Source organism: Syngnathoides biaculeatus, chromosome 15 (assembly GCF_019802595.1).
Source record: "Syngnathoides biaculeatus isolate LvHL_M chromosome 15, ASM1980259v1, whole genome shotgun sequence".
In the NCBI taxonomy this organism is placed as follows: Eukaryota; Metazoa; Chordata; class Actinopteri; order Syngnathiformes; family Syngnathidae; genus Syngnathoides; species Syngnathoides biaculeatus.
The window spans coordinates 9,891,179-9,904,547 of NC_084654.1; the positions used below are offsets into that span (position 1 = coordinate 9,891,179).

The 13,369-nt window shown below is 41.5% G+C and overlaps 1 protein-coding gene across 2 annotated transcripts in view; it reads left to right on the top strand.

The window, feature by feature from the left end:
* runx3 (RUNX family transcription factor 3) overlaps nt 1-8,662 on the top strand; it is a 32,320-nt gene extending 23,658 nt beyond the window's left edge. For both annotated transcript variants that reach the window (XM_061844319.1, XM_061844320.1), the window contains 2 exons: nt 1,083-1,157; nt 5,942-8,662. In XM_061844319.1, the coding sequence (XP_061700303.1) occupies nt 1,083-1,157; nt 5,942-6,411 (545 nt within the window). In that variant the 3' untranslated portion in view covers nt 6,412-8,662. The remainder of the gene's footprint in view (nt 1-1,082; nt 1,158-5,941) is intronic.
* Nucleotides 8,663-13,369: the final 4,707 nt, after the last annotated feature.

The window sequence follows — 13,369 nt, forward strand, 5'->3', positions numbered from 1 at the left end:
AAATTTGTCTGCTCTAAGGGCATTCGACTCATCCAGTTTGAGAGTTGAACTTCTCTTTTTTTAAAGACAGTATCACATTGGAGATCAATCAGTTCCATCTGCAGCTTCCATGGTGGCATTTCAGGGACTTGTGTGACTGAATCTTAGATGGCAGTTCGTCACATAAAGGTGTTTTGCTGAGCCTGAAGCTTGATTTGAACCACTGAGCCGTAGCTATCAGTTCCCGCTGTTAGCAAATCAGCATGCTGGGTAGAATAGTGATGGCTGATGTTATATTCCTCTAAAACTGCAATGGTTTCTTCATAAATTAAAGCAAATTAGCAAATGAAAGAGACTGCATTGATGTCACTGCAGGGTCAACAAGAAGGGTTGAAGGATCAACAATTCTATGGCTATAATTGCCCAACACATTTTGTCTATGTCGTGTATCGTGTGAGGATCAAAAACATGTTGACATGCCCACGCACTGCCCATGTGTTGAGATTTCTACGTTGCTCAGTGCAAGCTGCCTCGAATCAAGCGCATCATTTCAGACCAAGAGCAAACAAAACTAGTTTGTGTCAGCCCTTTTGCGGTGTGGCCGTTGAGTGCGAAGCGGGGTCCCACGCGCTGGGCCAGCGGATCCTCGACCTTCGCTTGCCTCTTGACAGCTTTACTGGCTGGGCTGCTGCTCCCTTTCACAAGTCTCCACTGCCCCACCATTGTCCTGCCTGCAAAACCCCAAACTATCTGCCAAGGACCCACCAGGCATGTTTTCTCCAAGGCTGCTCTCACTCTGGTGAGAAAATCAGCTATCACTGCCCACTGCTCAGTCAGCAGAGGCCAGCCTATGACAGTAAGACACATGTCCAAATCTTCACATCCCAAGAGAGTTTGACAGGTCTGTCCTGAAGAGTTTTTTTGAGGTGTGTGTGGTGGTTGTGGGGGGGGTGAACACACTGGTCTTTATTTATATTGCTCAGTTGGTGACTACCTCACCCTGCACGTACACCACCTATGTATTGGTCTGCACACCCCAAAATCCTGAAAGTATGACTTATTGCATGTCATTTAATGTTGATGCAACTTGTGTCTTTGAGCAGCCCTGTGGCAAGATCAGATGGACACCCCTTCTCTGAAGACATGCAAGGTGGAGGAGGACCTCCGACCATGGCCAGGTAAGACTTTCCCGAGACCTGACATATCTTTTGGTTTTACTATTATACCGATTTCATGTGGATTTGAAGAGCTTTGTGTGTATTGTCTGCTGTGTGTATATAACAAGCATGTGCACGTGTTGTTCATTTGTTAGTCATAAGGTAAAGTCCAACCAGTCAGGTGTAAGGCTCCTGGAAATAGAGCTGTTTGTGCAGCCCAGGAGCGTGTCTTCTCAAAGCAGAGATTTTAAAATAAATTTGTTTTCTGTCTGGCTTTGAAAAAGGCAAAATAATAATCAGGAATTAGAGTAGAGACTTTGGAAAGGCGGGCACAACAGGGTGTGCCATTCTGACAATTTTGTAGTCTGTTTCATTTTGCCCGTAGGGCCCTTGAACAGCCGGAACATTCCTAGGACGCCACCACCCTGTTTGACTTTCTTCATCTTCATCTTTCCCTCCCACTCCTCCTTTCTTTCATTTGTTTCTTGGCAATTTGGATTTTCTCAGTTGTCAAACAGCCCTCTTATTCTCTCATTTGTTCCCAGCGACACGCAAACCACCACGCCACACAACAAGCACTGAGTCTTCTATTCAGAAAGTGATGAGGGCATGCATAAAATTGAGGATTACATTTACTTTAAAACTGGCCCAGGAACACTGCTTTTTTTTTTTTTTTTGGTCACTTAAGAAGAGATGATCCAGCAATTGATGACAAAAAGGAATATTTTATACATAAAGCCCATTGTTTGACAAAACAAAAAAAAATCTAATTTACAGGAACTGAAAGTAAACTGAAAGAAATAAAACGTTACAGCAGCGTTGACTCTTCTCAGAAAAGGGCCTTTCTCAGACCCTGTATCAATGTTGGCAGCATAAAATTAATTTAAATGGTCTGTTCTCCTAATCAATTATGATTCAAGGGTGTAGTGAGGTGGGAAGGGTGTAGGCAAACTTTTGATTAATACGTTTTGTGCCTTGCTCCTGTGACATGTCACAGCAGGTTTACATGCAAAATTGTTTGCACTACCACGTGGAGCCTGCAGCCATAACAGAGGTGAATATCATTTGCATTCAACATGATGCTTCGGCCTCAACGCATTCGGACTTGAATAAACAACTGGAGATCATTTGTGTTCACTTGGGTCTCCGGTTCTTCACTTGCACAGCAGAAACTCTGTGCCAGATCTATGTCTTCATGGCATCCACACCCAGTTATGAGTATTAATTGCATGTATTATTCCATACAAGTTTCAAGCTAGCCAAACCAGTTTATTAAAGAACCTGTTAACCTCACACAGGTGGTTACTTTACTGAAACCTTAGTGCAGTACTGAAGTTTATCATTGTATGTGAGGAAGGTATGAGGAAGAAGATCTGAAAATTATTACTAGTCCACCCCTTCTTTTTCCCCCTTTTGCTAATTTGCCTGGGGCAACATTGCCCTGTGATGGCTGTCACAGTTTGCATCAAGCTTATGTAAACATTTCACAGGTGACCACCTGAATTTGCATCTCTTCTTTGTTAAACACCTCACGCGTGTACAGTCTCTCTTTCTATCACACATACACAATTATGTACAATCCGGCCGTTTCAAACTCGCCCTCGTGTTAACAAGCAAAATCCGTTTTTCCCCATAAGCAAATGACTCAAACCTCCTATCCAATCTGGGTTACACGCTTCACTGTGGACTAGTGGTCTTTTTGAGCTAAGCAAAAAAAGAGGTGAATGACGACGCCCCAGAATTAAATAAGTGTGTGCCGCTACGCTTCAGAGGGAGAGGAGGAAAGAGAGCTACGGAACACTGTGTTCTTATTAAAAAGTAAAAAAAAAGTTCTGGTTCCCTGCTACTCGCTTTGTAGCCTGTGAACATCACAGAGTTTGGATTGTGCCAAGCAAGCCCTCTGGGGTCCATCTCCTCTCCTGTCCTTGCAAACAGATTTCAGATGAGCCTAATGGAGATCATGTGTGGTTTGGAGATGCAGAGGTTACAAGCAGCTACTACTAGTTTCAGATTTTTTTTTTTTCTGCCAACGATACACCACAGTTACCACAGCCACAACAGTGAAGCCTGTACTTATGATGGGTGGGGGCAGGAAAGTATGCGCCATGGTAAGGAGAGAGAGAGAAAACAGACTGCAAAAGTTTGTCTCCTTTACAAAACAGTTTATGTAGCCCCTTCCTCTAGAGGGAGCTACTATACTGCTGGGAGTTTTGGGTGGTAGCAAACTCCTCTTGGACTAGAGCCAAGTACTTTGAGACTGCACAAGCGCATTAAGATGTTGTGATACGTGTCCAGTCGAGTTTCCCCTGAAAGAACACAGGAGTCGATCCCCACCGCAGTTTAGCCAACACGTTTCCACCAACTCCAATCAAGTGGAGATCACGGGGGAGCCGCAGAACCCCTCCCCTCTCTACAGTACTGCACCCTGAGACCTAAAAATAGCACAGACACAAGAAGATGAAGAGAGACAGACAGAGGGAAAGAGACAGACACAGTTCTTTTGGGAGTCCGGTAGGAATTAGTGGGCTGACTCCACTTCACCCGAATCAACAGCAGCTGAAGGCTCGAATTTTCCTTGCGTGAAATCAGATATGAGCTCCAGCGCCTGGTAGACTCTGGAAAAAGAAACAGCCCCCCCGACCACCCCACACCACCCCCGCCCACCACCACCACTAGACTCCGTCACCCCAAAAAGAAGACCAAAAAAAAAAAAATGCACAGCAGGACCAATGGAAAGTGCAAAGGAATTTTTTTTTTGTTGTTGTTGAAAATGGACCCCAGTTCTCCACACATAGGGAAAAGACATTTGTACAAGACTGTGGCACGCAAGTTTGGCATTTTCCCCCCGCGGGGCTGTAGCATGCAACTGCTTGCTTCATTAATACAAGTTCCCTTTTTTCCTGCCATCCAAATCCATATTTTACACTTGCAGTCATGTGGGGATGTGGGACACATGAAGGCCACAAGCAGCTAAACAAATGGACAGAGGTGTGTGTGTGTGTGTGTCAGTGTGTCTGTGCATGTGCGTGTGCGTGCATGCGTGTGTGCGTGCGTGTAAACAGCAGGTGTCACCAGGTATGAGGAACTCTATTATGAGCGTATACTGGATCAGGGCGTTTACGGTTATGGCTGATGGCCATATTGCCTCCATCCATAATATGTCAGTGTTCCACACTTGAAAACTGAACACACGCAACAAGTCAGGCAAAGCCATGTGCTTCAGTTGCATGTATACTGCTCTGATTGATTCCTCACCACAATGTGTTTTTTTGCTCTATAGGAACTGAGATTGAGGCAGCGCAAGCCAAAAAAGCCTCTCCAGTTATGCTTATTTTTCCCGTTTTCAGATGAAAAATTATAACAGTCTGTTAAGTCATACTGGACTTTTCACACGGACGTTGATGCAGGACACTTTTGACATGTCCTGGGCTATGAGATACATTAATTTATATGATAGTCCCATAAATGCTTTCTTTGTTCTGGACCTTTCCCATTTTCTTTGCCTTTGTTGTCTTCATTTCTGCCTCTTGATTACGATTTATGATGCTATACACAACAACAGTCCAACAACTTGTCTGTGTTAGTAAAAAAGTACTTATCAGTGCTGACAAAGTCTCTTTTCATTGCTTTGAAAAAGACTATTTATGTTGCTGTGTTTTTTTTGAAGAGTGATAGGTGGTCTGTGGTGAGGGGCTTTCATATGTTCATTCATCTTCTTGGGGCTTTTGGAAGATAAGATAAAAATATTTTCAAGACTGTTACAAAGAAAATATCTCTAATTGAGAGGAAAACTATAGAACCTTGAAATGCACAAGACAATGAGTTCCAGAGAAACCTGTTACAATTATTGGAACATAACTGCCGGAATAGAATTCCTGCATTTCTATATGACTTTTATCCTCACAAAAATTTTAGACACTGAACAGGTAATGTTTTGACATCAATGGCATAAAGTGATTTTACAGCGCCCCCAGTCAAACATGTACTAATGGGGCCTTCTTTACTAGTCCAACCTTTTGTACCCTTCAGGGCCACCATACTTCCTGCTTCTTTGTAAGCAGAAGTGAGCTCAAACATGTCTGAATCAGTGTGTGTATAACAAGTCATATCATGATGATTTTGTACAATCACGCATCAAAATGTCCATAAACACAACAACTAGAAGAAGAGGGGAAGGCCACCCAGTACAGACGACTGAGTGAAGGAGATCTGATCATGCTGAGCCACTTTGTCACGTTAGAATCTTGTTCGACCAAACTTTTATTGCGATTTCGGGCCAAATTCTCATTTGGTTAAATTCTGAAGGTGTAGGCTAGGATTATTTTGCAGGCTCACAGCGGAATTAAAAATTCCCACACAATGTCAGAAAAAAAATTCCCACCCCCACGCCAGTTTCAAAAGCCTGAATATGCAACTGCACTGGTTAAAGTCTAAATATTTCTCTTCCTGAATATAATACAAGGCTAGGCATTATTATTTTTATGTATTTATAGATACATATGTAAAACATATGAATAACAGCATAAGATAAATAGATGCAGTTTAAGGAAGTCTTCAGCCTGGCTAGCATTTTGCAAAATGTTCTTTTTCAGGCTCCTAAAAACAGGTGTGTGTGCGTGTGCGTGTGTGTGTGTGTGTGTGTGTGTGTGTGTGTGTGTGTGTGTGTGTGTGTGTGTGTGTGTGTGTGAACATAAGGTGAAATGCAGTTTTATTTTTGGGGGTGGGGGGGTTGCTATCCATGTGTACATTCTATGCCAACAGCTCTTTTCTCTCTTTTATAAATTCTTTTTTGTTTCTGCCAACAGGGACAACCGATCTATTCCAGCAGAGGACCACCTTCCCGTCACCCCTGACCGACCCCCGCTTCTCAGACCCCCGTATACATTACCCGGGGGCCTTCCCTTACTCCACCAACACTTCCAGCACTGGCATCAGCGGCCTCAGCATGTCTGCTCCAGCGAGATACCACACCTACCTGCCGCCTCCCTACTCAAACAACCAGAGCCAGAACTTTCAATCCAACTCCTACTTGTATTATGGCACAGGCTCTGGGTCCTACCAGTTCTCGATGGTGGCAAACACCGGAGGCGAGCGCTCCCCTACCCGTCTCCTCTCCTGCTCGGGCGCCTCGGGTACCGGTGGCACCAACAGTCTGATGAATCCGAGCCTGAACACCCAGAGCGAGGGCGTAGACGCCGACGGCAGCCACAGCAATTCCCCCACAGCCATGAGCGCCTCGGGCCGTCTGGATGAATCCGTATGGAGGCCTTACTGACTGGCAGACGCGTGGAACCGGGAGACGGAAAGTGTGGAAAAGTCAGGAGAATGATGAACAAAATACCGAACACTGAAAGAAAAGACGCAAAAACAAAAAAAAAGAGATAAATGATGCATGTTTGTCTTTCATTTCCATAGCAGTCGCTTATCACGACTTTCTGCATTTGAAGCCGACAGAACGTCTACGTATTTTGTAAACTCTGTGTGAATTTTTGCACTGTGCTAAGATATGTACCCTTTAAGCCTATAAAAAGCCATATGAACTGAGAGAAGCCATATACTGTAGTTAACAGCAGACGGTGGACAGACGCCTCAGACTGAGTCAGCCCTCATGAGGGTGAAAGAGAGCAACCAGACTGACTGTTTGCCCCCCCCCCCCCCCCAGTGACTCAGACATCCCTCCAAGGCTAAGCTGCACTGCTGTAGCAATCAGTCCTTCTAAGCTTCCATTTGGAATTATACAAAAACACCCTGTCAAACATATTTTCAAAAAACAACACGCCTTGGTTGCATCCTAAGCGTGGTCAAATGTCAGATGGACCTAATTTATTATTCAAATGGACACCTTGGGGGTGCCGCGCACAGCTCGGCTTCAGTACAATCGACGTCCTCTGCTGTGACATCAGTGAATCGAGTTTGAAAAAGATGCTGGACAATATTTGGAGGAATGTACAGAGGAGAGTTGGCTCTTTTTAGTCCCTGCAGGAACAAGCCCCCGTTGACTCTTTGCCCTTTTCTATTCAGGCATTCTGGTGTTTTGAAACTGGATGACACGGTTTACCTTTTGATATTTATTTGAGCCAAATTCTGTGGAAAAGTCTGCATCCACCCCCCACATCCTTAAAGCATTTCTCTTCATCTTTCCTCTTTTTATATCGATATTTTTTACAGTATATGGATGCCATGTTTTGTTGTTACGTATACATTTGGAATTCGTGTAATATATTGCAACTAAATTATGGAGAAAAAAAGCTTTAATGTTATTATTTTGTCTTCCAATGTAGCTTTGATGCACTAAAAATCTTTATTCTCTATGAAAAACGCCCAACTTTGTTAGTGAGATGGTAGCGAACCCTTCATTTTTTTAACTTTCCCAAATTAGCCTTCCTGTCCTTAACAAGCCATTCGCTTCATTTTTGTTTGCACTATTCCGATTATGATTGCCCACCCCACAGCGCTGTTTCCCACTTACAGACTTCTAGAAATTGGGGCATTTTCATGCACATATCTGCTGAACACATATGCACAGCTCCTAATTTTACATCCATGTACATAGCGGCATCACACACGTGTGAGTGTCTTCACACCTCCCTTGTAGTTCCCCCTTCAATCGCTGAAGAAGGTAGAAGCGACAGTATGTCAGGGGGCGTCACAGCGGTGTCTTCTTACCAACACCAAAGGCCATTATGCCAAAGAAGAAACACGTCTACCGGTCACAGACCCCTTTTGTTCTGCTTAATCTGCGAGGACTTTGAAGCCTTTATGGCCTTCAATGTTGCTTTTGGACTCATTTTAATGATCATTGGTGCCAGGGGCTCGAGAGTCTGCCACCAGATCATCTTCTGTGTATCAGTTAAGAGGAGAGCTTCCACAACATGAGTCATGATTCTAAAAATTGTTCAGTTCCAAAATGAGAGAATAAAATTTGGGGGTTCATTTCCTCCAAGTTATTCAATCATACAGTCCTTCTTCCTCTCCCATCCTATCAATTTCTAGAGCACTTGTCCTTATTAGGGTCACAGATGAGGTTTAGCCTATCTCGTCTAACTTTGAGGTGGGGGTGGGGTAGGCCATGGACTGTTTGCCAGTCAATCACAGCCTTACTCCTCTTACTATGTCTCATTCCTGCACATTCCCTGCCCCCCTTTACAGTGTGGTTGAAGATTTTTGTTGTAGCATTTTTTTTAAATCATGCAGCTACAGAAACAAAACCAAAAAAACTTATTTATATCTGTAAGAAAATAGTGAATGGTGGCTAAGCTGTGTGGTAAAAGTCATGTCATTCTTAATGTAAACCTAGGAAACCAAATTGTACATGTGAATTGTATTTTAATGTATTTTGGATTAATGGCCACAATACTACTTGCTTGTTTCTTTTCAAAAGAATTCCAAATTTCTTTCACTGTACCAGAAACCTTAATTGCTTTCTCTGTTTTTAAGCTCAAAGCATGTACATGAGATATGTTAATTTAAAGAATCCCTGTATGTATTAATATCATTCATGTTTCCATATGAGTGCTTGTAAAGTTTGCAGATAATGTAGTTTTTAATAATTGTAATTAAAAACAAATGTGTTACTGTTTCAGACCATATCAATTCCATTCACACACACACGCACATGCACGCACACCCACGCATATCTATATATCTATATAGATGTATACATATAGTAGATGTATATGCATTTGTATATGGGGAAAGACATGGCTGGAGTATTGGTACAAGTGATCACACCCCACCACCCACTTTGAGGAAAATCCCACCCAAGTACATTTTCTGGATCAGTCTTTATGCACACATTCTTCAACATTATTTTCTTAGCTCTTAAAACAATACCATCCAGCAATAGCTAAAATATTGAAACTCAACACTGCCACGTCTGGATTGCGAGGCCTCTCATAATTGAACACAGGAAGGTGTTTAAAGGAAAAATGTTCAACATGATGACAGGGGGTAAAATTCTCCCGCAGAAACAGACACCTTAATGTTGGCTGAGCATAAACCAAAACATCATTAAGGTTAAGGTTCAGCGAGCGCAGTTTCGTGCCTGCACATTCTAACGCAGACTAATTTGACAGTATTTATCGTCTTTATTTGCACAACAGGTGACATTGCATGCATGCCTCCGTCTCATGTCAATCCATTCCCAGCAACGCTCTTTTAATTACCATCCTCCTCTTTTACTGTTAGTGAGACGGGCAATCAAACACAATTTCAAAGGCCTTATAAATGCCTTTCCTGTCAGCATAGCAGCACCAAAGGTTTAAATAAAGTACAAACAGCCAGTGCGATTTCACCCTGCCAGCCAGAATGAGACAACAGAAATGATCACTTGTACGAGCAACCTGTAGGAACATAAAATAAATGTTAACAGCTTCAAAGGCGTTTGAATTCTACTCTGCACAGGAATGTAATAAGGAAAATGCCACATCTGTATTGGACCACCAATACAAATGTATTTGGGGTCTGCAGTATTGATATGATGCACATTTGGACGCTTCTCTGCAGTATTTGCGCTGACCCAATAGAATAACAAGAACAAAATACTGACTTTATTTAACCATACAACTCTGCATTAAGGGGGGTGAGGGCAATACTCTGCCAAATGACTTTTTTTCTTTCTTTTTAATACATATTGGATATTTGATTTAGAGCAATGACTCTTTTTCAAAATAGATGGTTTATTTTAAATGTAAAGATTTATCATACAGAAAATGAATGTATGAAGGAATTTCTGTTTAATGTAATGTATGTATAGCATTGTCCTGTGAATGGTACCTATCAACCCCCCTCTCCCCCCTCAAAAAAATGGTAGAATACTCACATCTCCAAAAATGACTTTTCCATCCCCATCACAATAACTTTCAAAAAAATTTGAATTGCCTCATCAAGGAGAGCAAGCAATTTTTCAACATTTTCAGTCATTTGTAAAAACAATACGTTGGGACTGACCAATAGCAATGATTTATAATATATATATATATATATATATATATAGAGAGAGAGAGAGAGAGAGAGAGAGAGAGAGAGAGCAAATTGACCAAATTTCAATATATAGGAGGTTCCTGCTTGACAATTACTACATATAAACCTGGCATTTAAAATTATTATTATTCTTTTCCCTTCGGCATGTCCCGTTCAGGGTCGCCACAGCGTGTCGTCTTAAATGAATGCATATCTGTTTTGGCATAGTTTTACGCCGGAAGCCCTTCCTGACGTAACCCCTCTGCATTTAGCTACAGGCATTTCAAATTAATATTTTGATATTCAGTTCTGATAGACGGTCAACTGTCATACAACTTCGCCACTGTTTTAATTGTACACGTAAGCACTCAAATTCTTCAATGGTGAAGAAATCATATAGTCGAGGCCATTTACATTTCAGATATGCAGGTCAGAAAACTCACTTGTGTATATGTATAAATATGTACATACGTGTGGGGGCTGTAATTCTCAGAGAACTGTAAAAAGAAGTTCATCACTGTTCATAGTAAAATATAAATAAAGTGAAAAGAATAAAATGGGCCATGTATGGAATCGTCATCTAACCTCCCGTGTCCAGCGATTTGTTTCACTTCTTATGCTCCTCTCAAAGATGTCTTATTGAGGCTGATCATAAGAAGTCTGCAAAAAAAATTGTGTAAATAATGTCAGTGTGATGGGAGATCGGGGGTTGCATATGGTGCCTTGCTTGAGGGCACTTCAACAATGCTTGCAACGGCAAACCTTCTCAAACCCCATATAAACACAAACTACACTCACACAAATACACACAGTCACATGAAACACGAAGAAGAAGTACACGAAGAAAAGGAATTTTCCCCATCACAGCAAGTGGGTAGTAGTGGCATCAAATGGGCAGGAGGCTAGTTGGGCATCCAAGAACCCGTTTAGGGTATCGGTATCTGGATCTGGGAAATGGAACGTTCCCGTATGCTCTGGAGGTCTGCCAAGCTGGGGACTCGGGGGCCAGTGACTTGAACCGATGTCGCCACAGTGGGAGCCAATGAGCTTAACCTTTTGGCCACCGCTCCTCCGTTATTATTCTATGGCACAATCTTGATATGTATATATAGATATAGCTGTGTGTGTTTTTCTTTTTATGTTTTCTTTTGTTTGTTTTAGTTAAACGTTTTTCTGTTTTTATTGCATTCCAAGATACTGATGTTACATATATAATCATTTGTATTAATGGATAATGTATATACTGCTGAACAGGTTGGAAACGTGGGTAGGACTAAATGGAATGGTCCTTAAATGGTTTAGGTCCTACCTAGGGGAAAGGAGCTACTTTGACAAGATTGGAGGTGCTCTGTCTCAGTGAATGGCAATGACCTATGGGGTCCCTCAAGGGTCAATTCTTGGACCTCTCCTGTTCAGCCTGTATATGCTACCCTTGGGTCAAATTCTTCAAAACTTTAATTTTGACGACCATAGCCCTGCAGATGACACAGTTATATTTAGCATGGTCTCCAGATGACTACATTTCATTTGAGGTATTGTGCCACTGTTTAAATCAGATAAATAACTGGATGAGCCAAACTTTTCTTCAACTAAATCACAACAAAACTGAGACAATTGTTTTTGGCAATGAAGAAAAGAAAATTGTCTGTTAGTAAACACCTGGACTCTCTATCGTTAAAAACCAAAGACGAAGTCCGAAACCTTGGTGTTCTGATTGATTCCGACCTGACTTTCAACAATCACATCAAATCAATCACAAAAACTGGCTTCTACCATCTGAAAAACATATCTCGAGTCAAGTCTTGTATGTGTCAAGCAGAGCAGGAAAAGCTCATCCATGCTTTTATCTCAAGTAGACATGACTACTGTAATGGTCTTCTGAGTGGACTCCCAAAAAAAAAAAAAAGAGTATTAAACAGTTGCAGCTCATTCAGAATGCTGCTGCTCGCGTTCTGACCAAAACAAAGAGGTCAGCGCACATAACACCAATCCTAATGTCCTTGCACCGACTTCTAGTCAGCTTTAGAATAGATTTGAAAGTTCTGTTACTGGTCAATAAATCACTAAATGATTTATGTCCTGAATACATGAAAGAAATGCTTACGGAATATAAACACAGTAGAGCTCTGAACTCTCAGGTCAAATCGTGGAGCCCAGAGTCCAAAGCAAACATGGTGAAGCAGCATTTACCTCTTATACTGCACACAAATGGAATAAACTTCCAACAGAGGTGAGGTCAGCCCCAAGAGTGAATGTTTTTAAATCCAGGTTGAAAACTCTTTTTTTTTTCTCATGCTTCTTAGAATATGTCCACTTTTCGATCATACTACTTGCACTGTATGCAGTTTTATTGTCTTTTTTTTTGTAATATTGTGTTTGTCAAATGTTTTATCTCTTTGTTTTCAAATGCTTCTAATCATGTAAAGCACATTGAGTTACCTCGTGTATGAAATGTGGTATACAAATAAATTTGCTTTGCTTTGCTTTATTACTAAATAAGAAGGATCTGTATGCTGTATATTCATATTTCCAACCTATTATTGTTATCATATCTTCATATGATTATAATATTATTGATGCTCTATAGGATTATAAGGAAGTAGCAATAGGGGTTGGACTAAATAAGTTTTACTTCTCCTTCTTGAATATGTCTAACATTGTACTTTTTCTCGAGTCTTTTGTTCTGTTGGTGTTCTGTTTTTCACAATTTAATTACTCCAACCATTTGTTTTAAATGACATATTTGTCTTCGTCCTTGGGCCAAAGGACAATCTGAATGCGATGGTGTAAATCACCTTTCGCAGCTCTAGAGGATCTACTGTGGCATTTGCATATTTGTCTATGTTATTAATTGTGAAATATTGCCTCCGAAGATGGTGCCTTATACTCTACATGCTCTGACTTGATATTTCTCTTGTGCTTCACCATAAATTCAACACCACCAAATCCTTGGACATATCTCCTGAAAGGGCTTTATGGTTTCTCTGGCTTTCCCCGGTATTTATATGATATGTAATTTTTTTTTTGTCCCAATATTTTTCCCATTCAGCTCTCTCCCTCAGACATCTTGTGTTTGTGTGTGTGTGTGTGTGTGTGTGTGTGTGTGTGTGTGTGTGTGTGTGTGTGTGTGTGTGTTTGGGTCAGGCCTATGGAGGCAATGTTGGCAAAGCAACAAAGCTTCAGGATGAGTATACTCATGTTTGATACACACTGTATTCAATTTAAACACTCAAAGATTCTCCGCACAAGTTATCTGTTACACACATGGACAC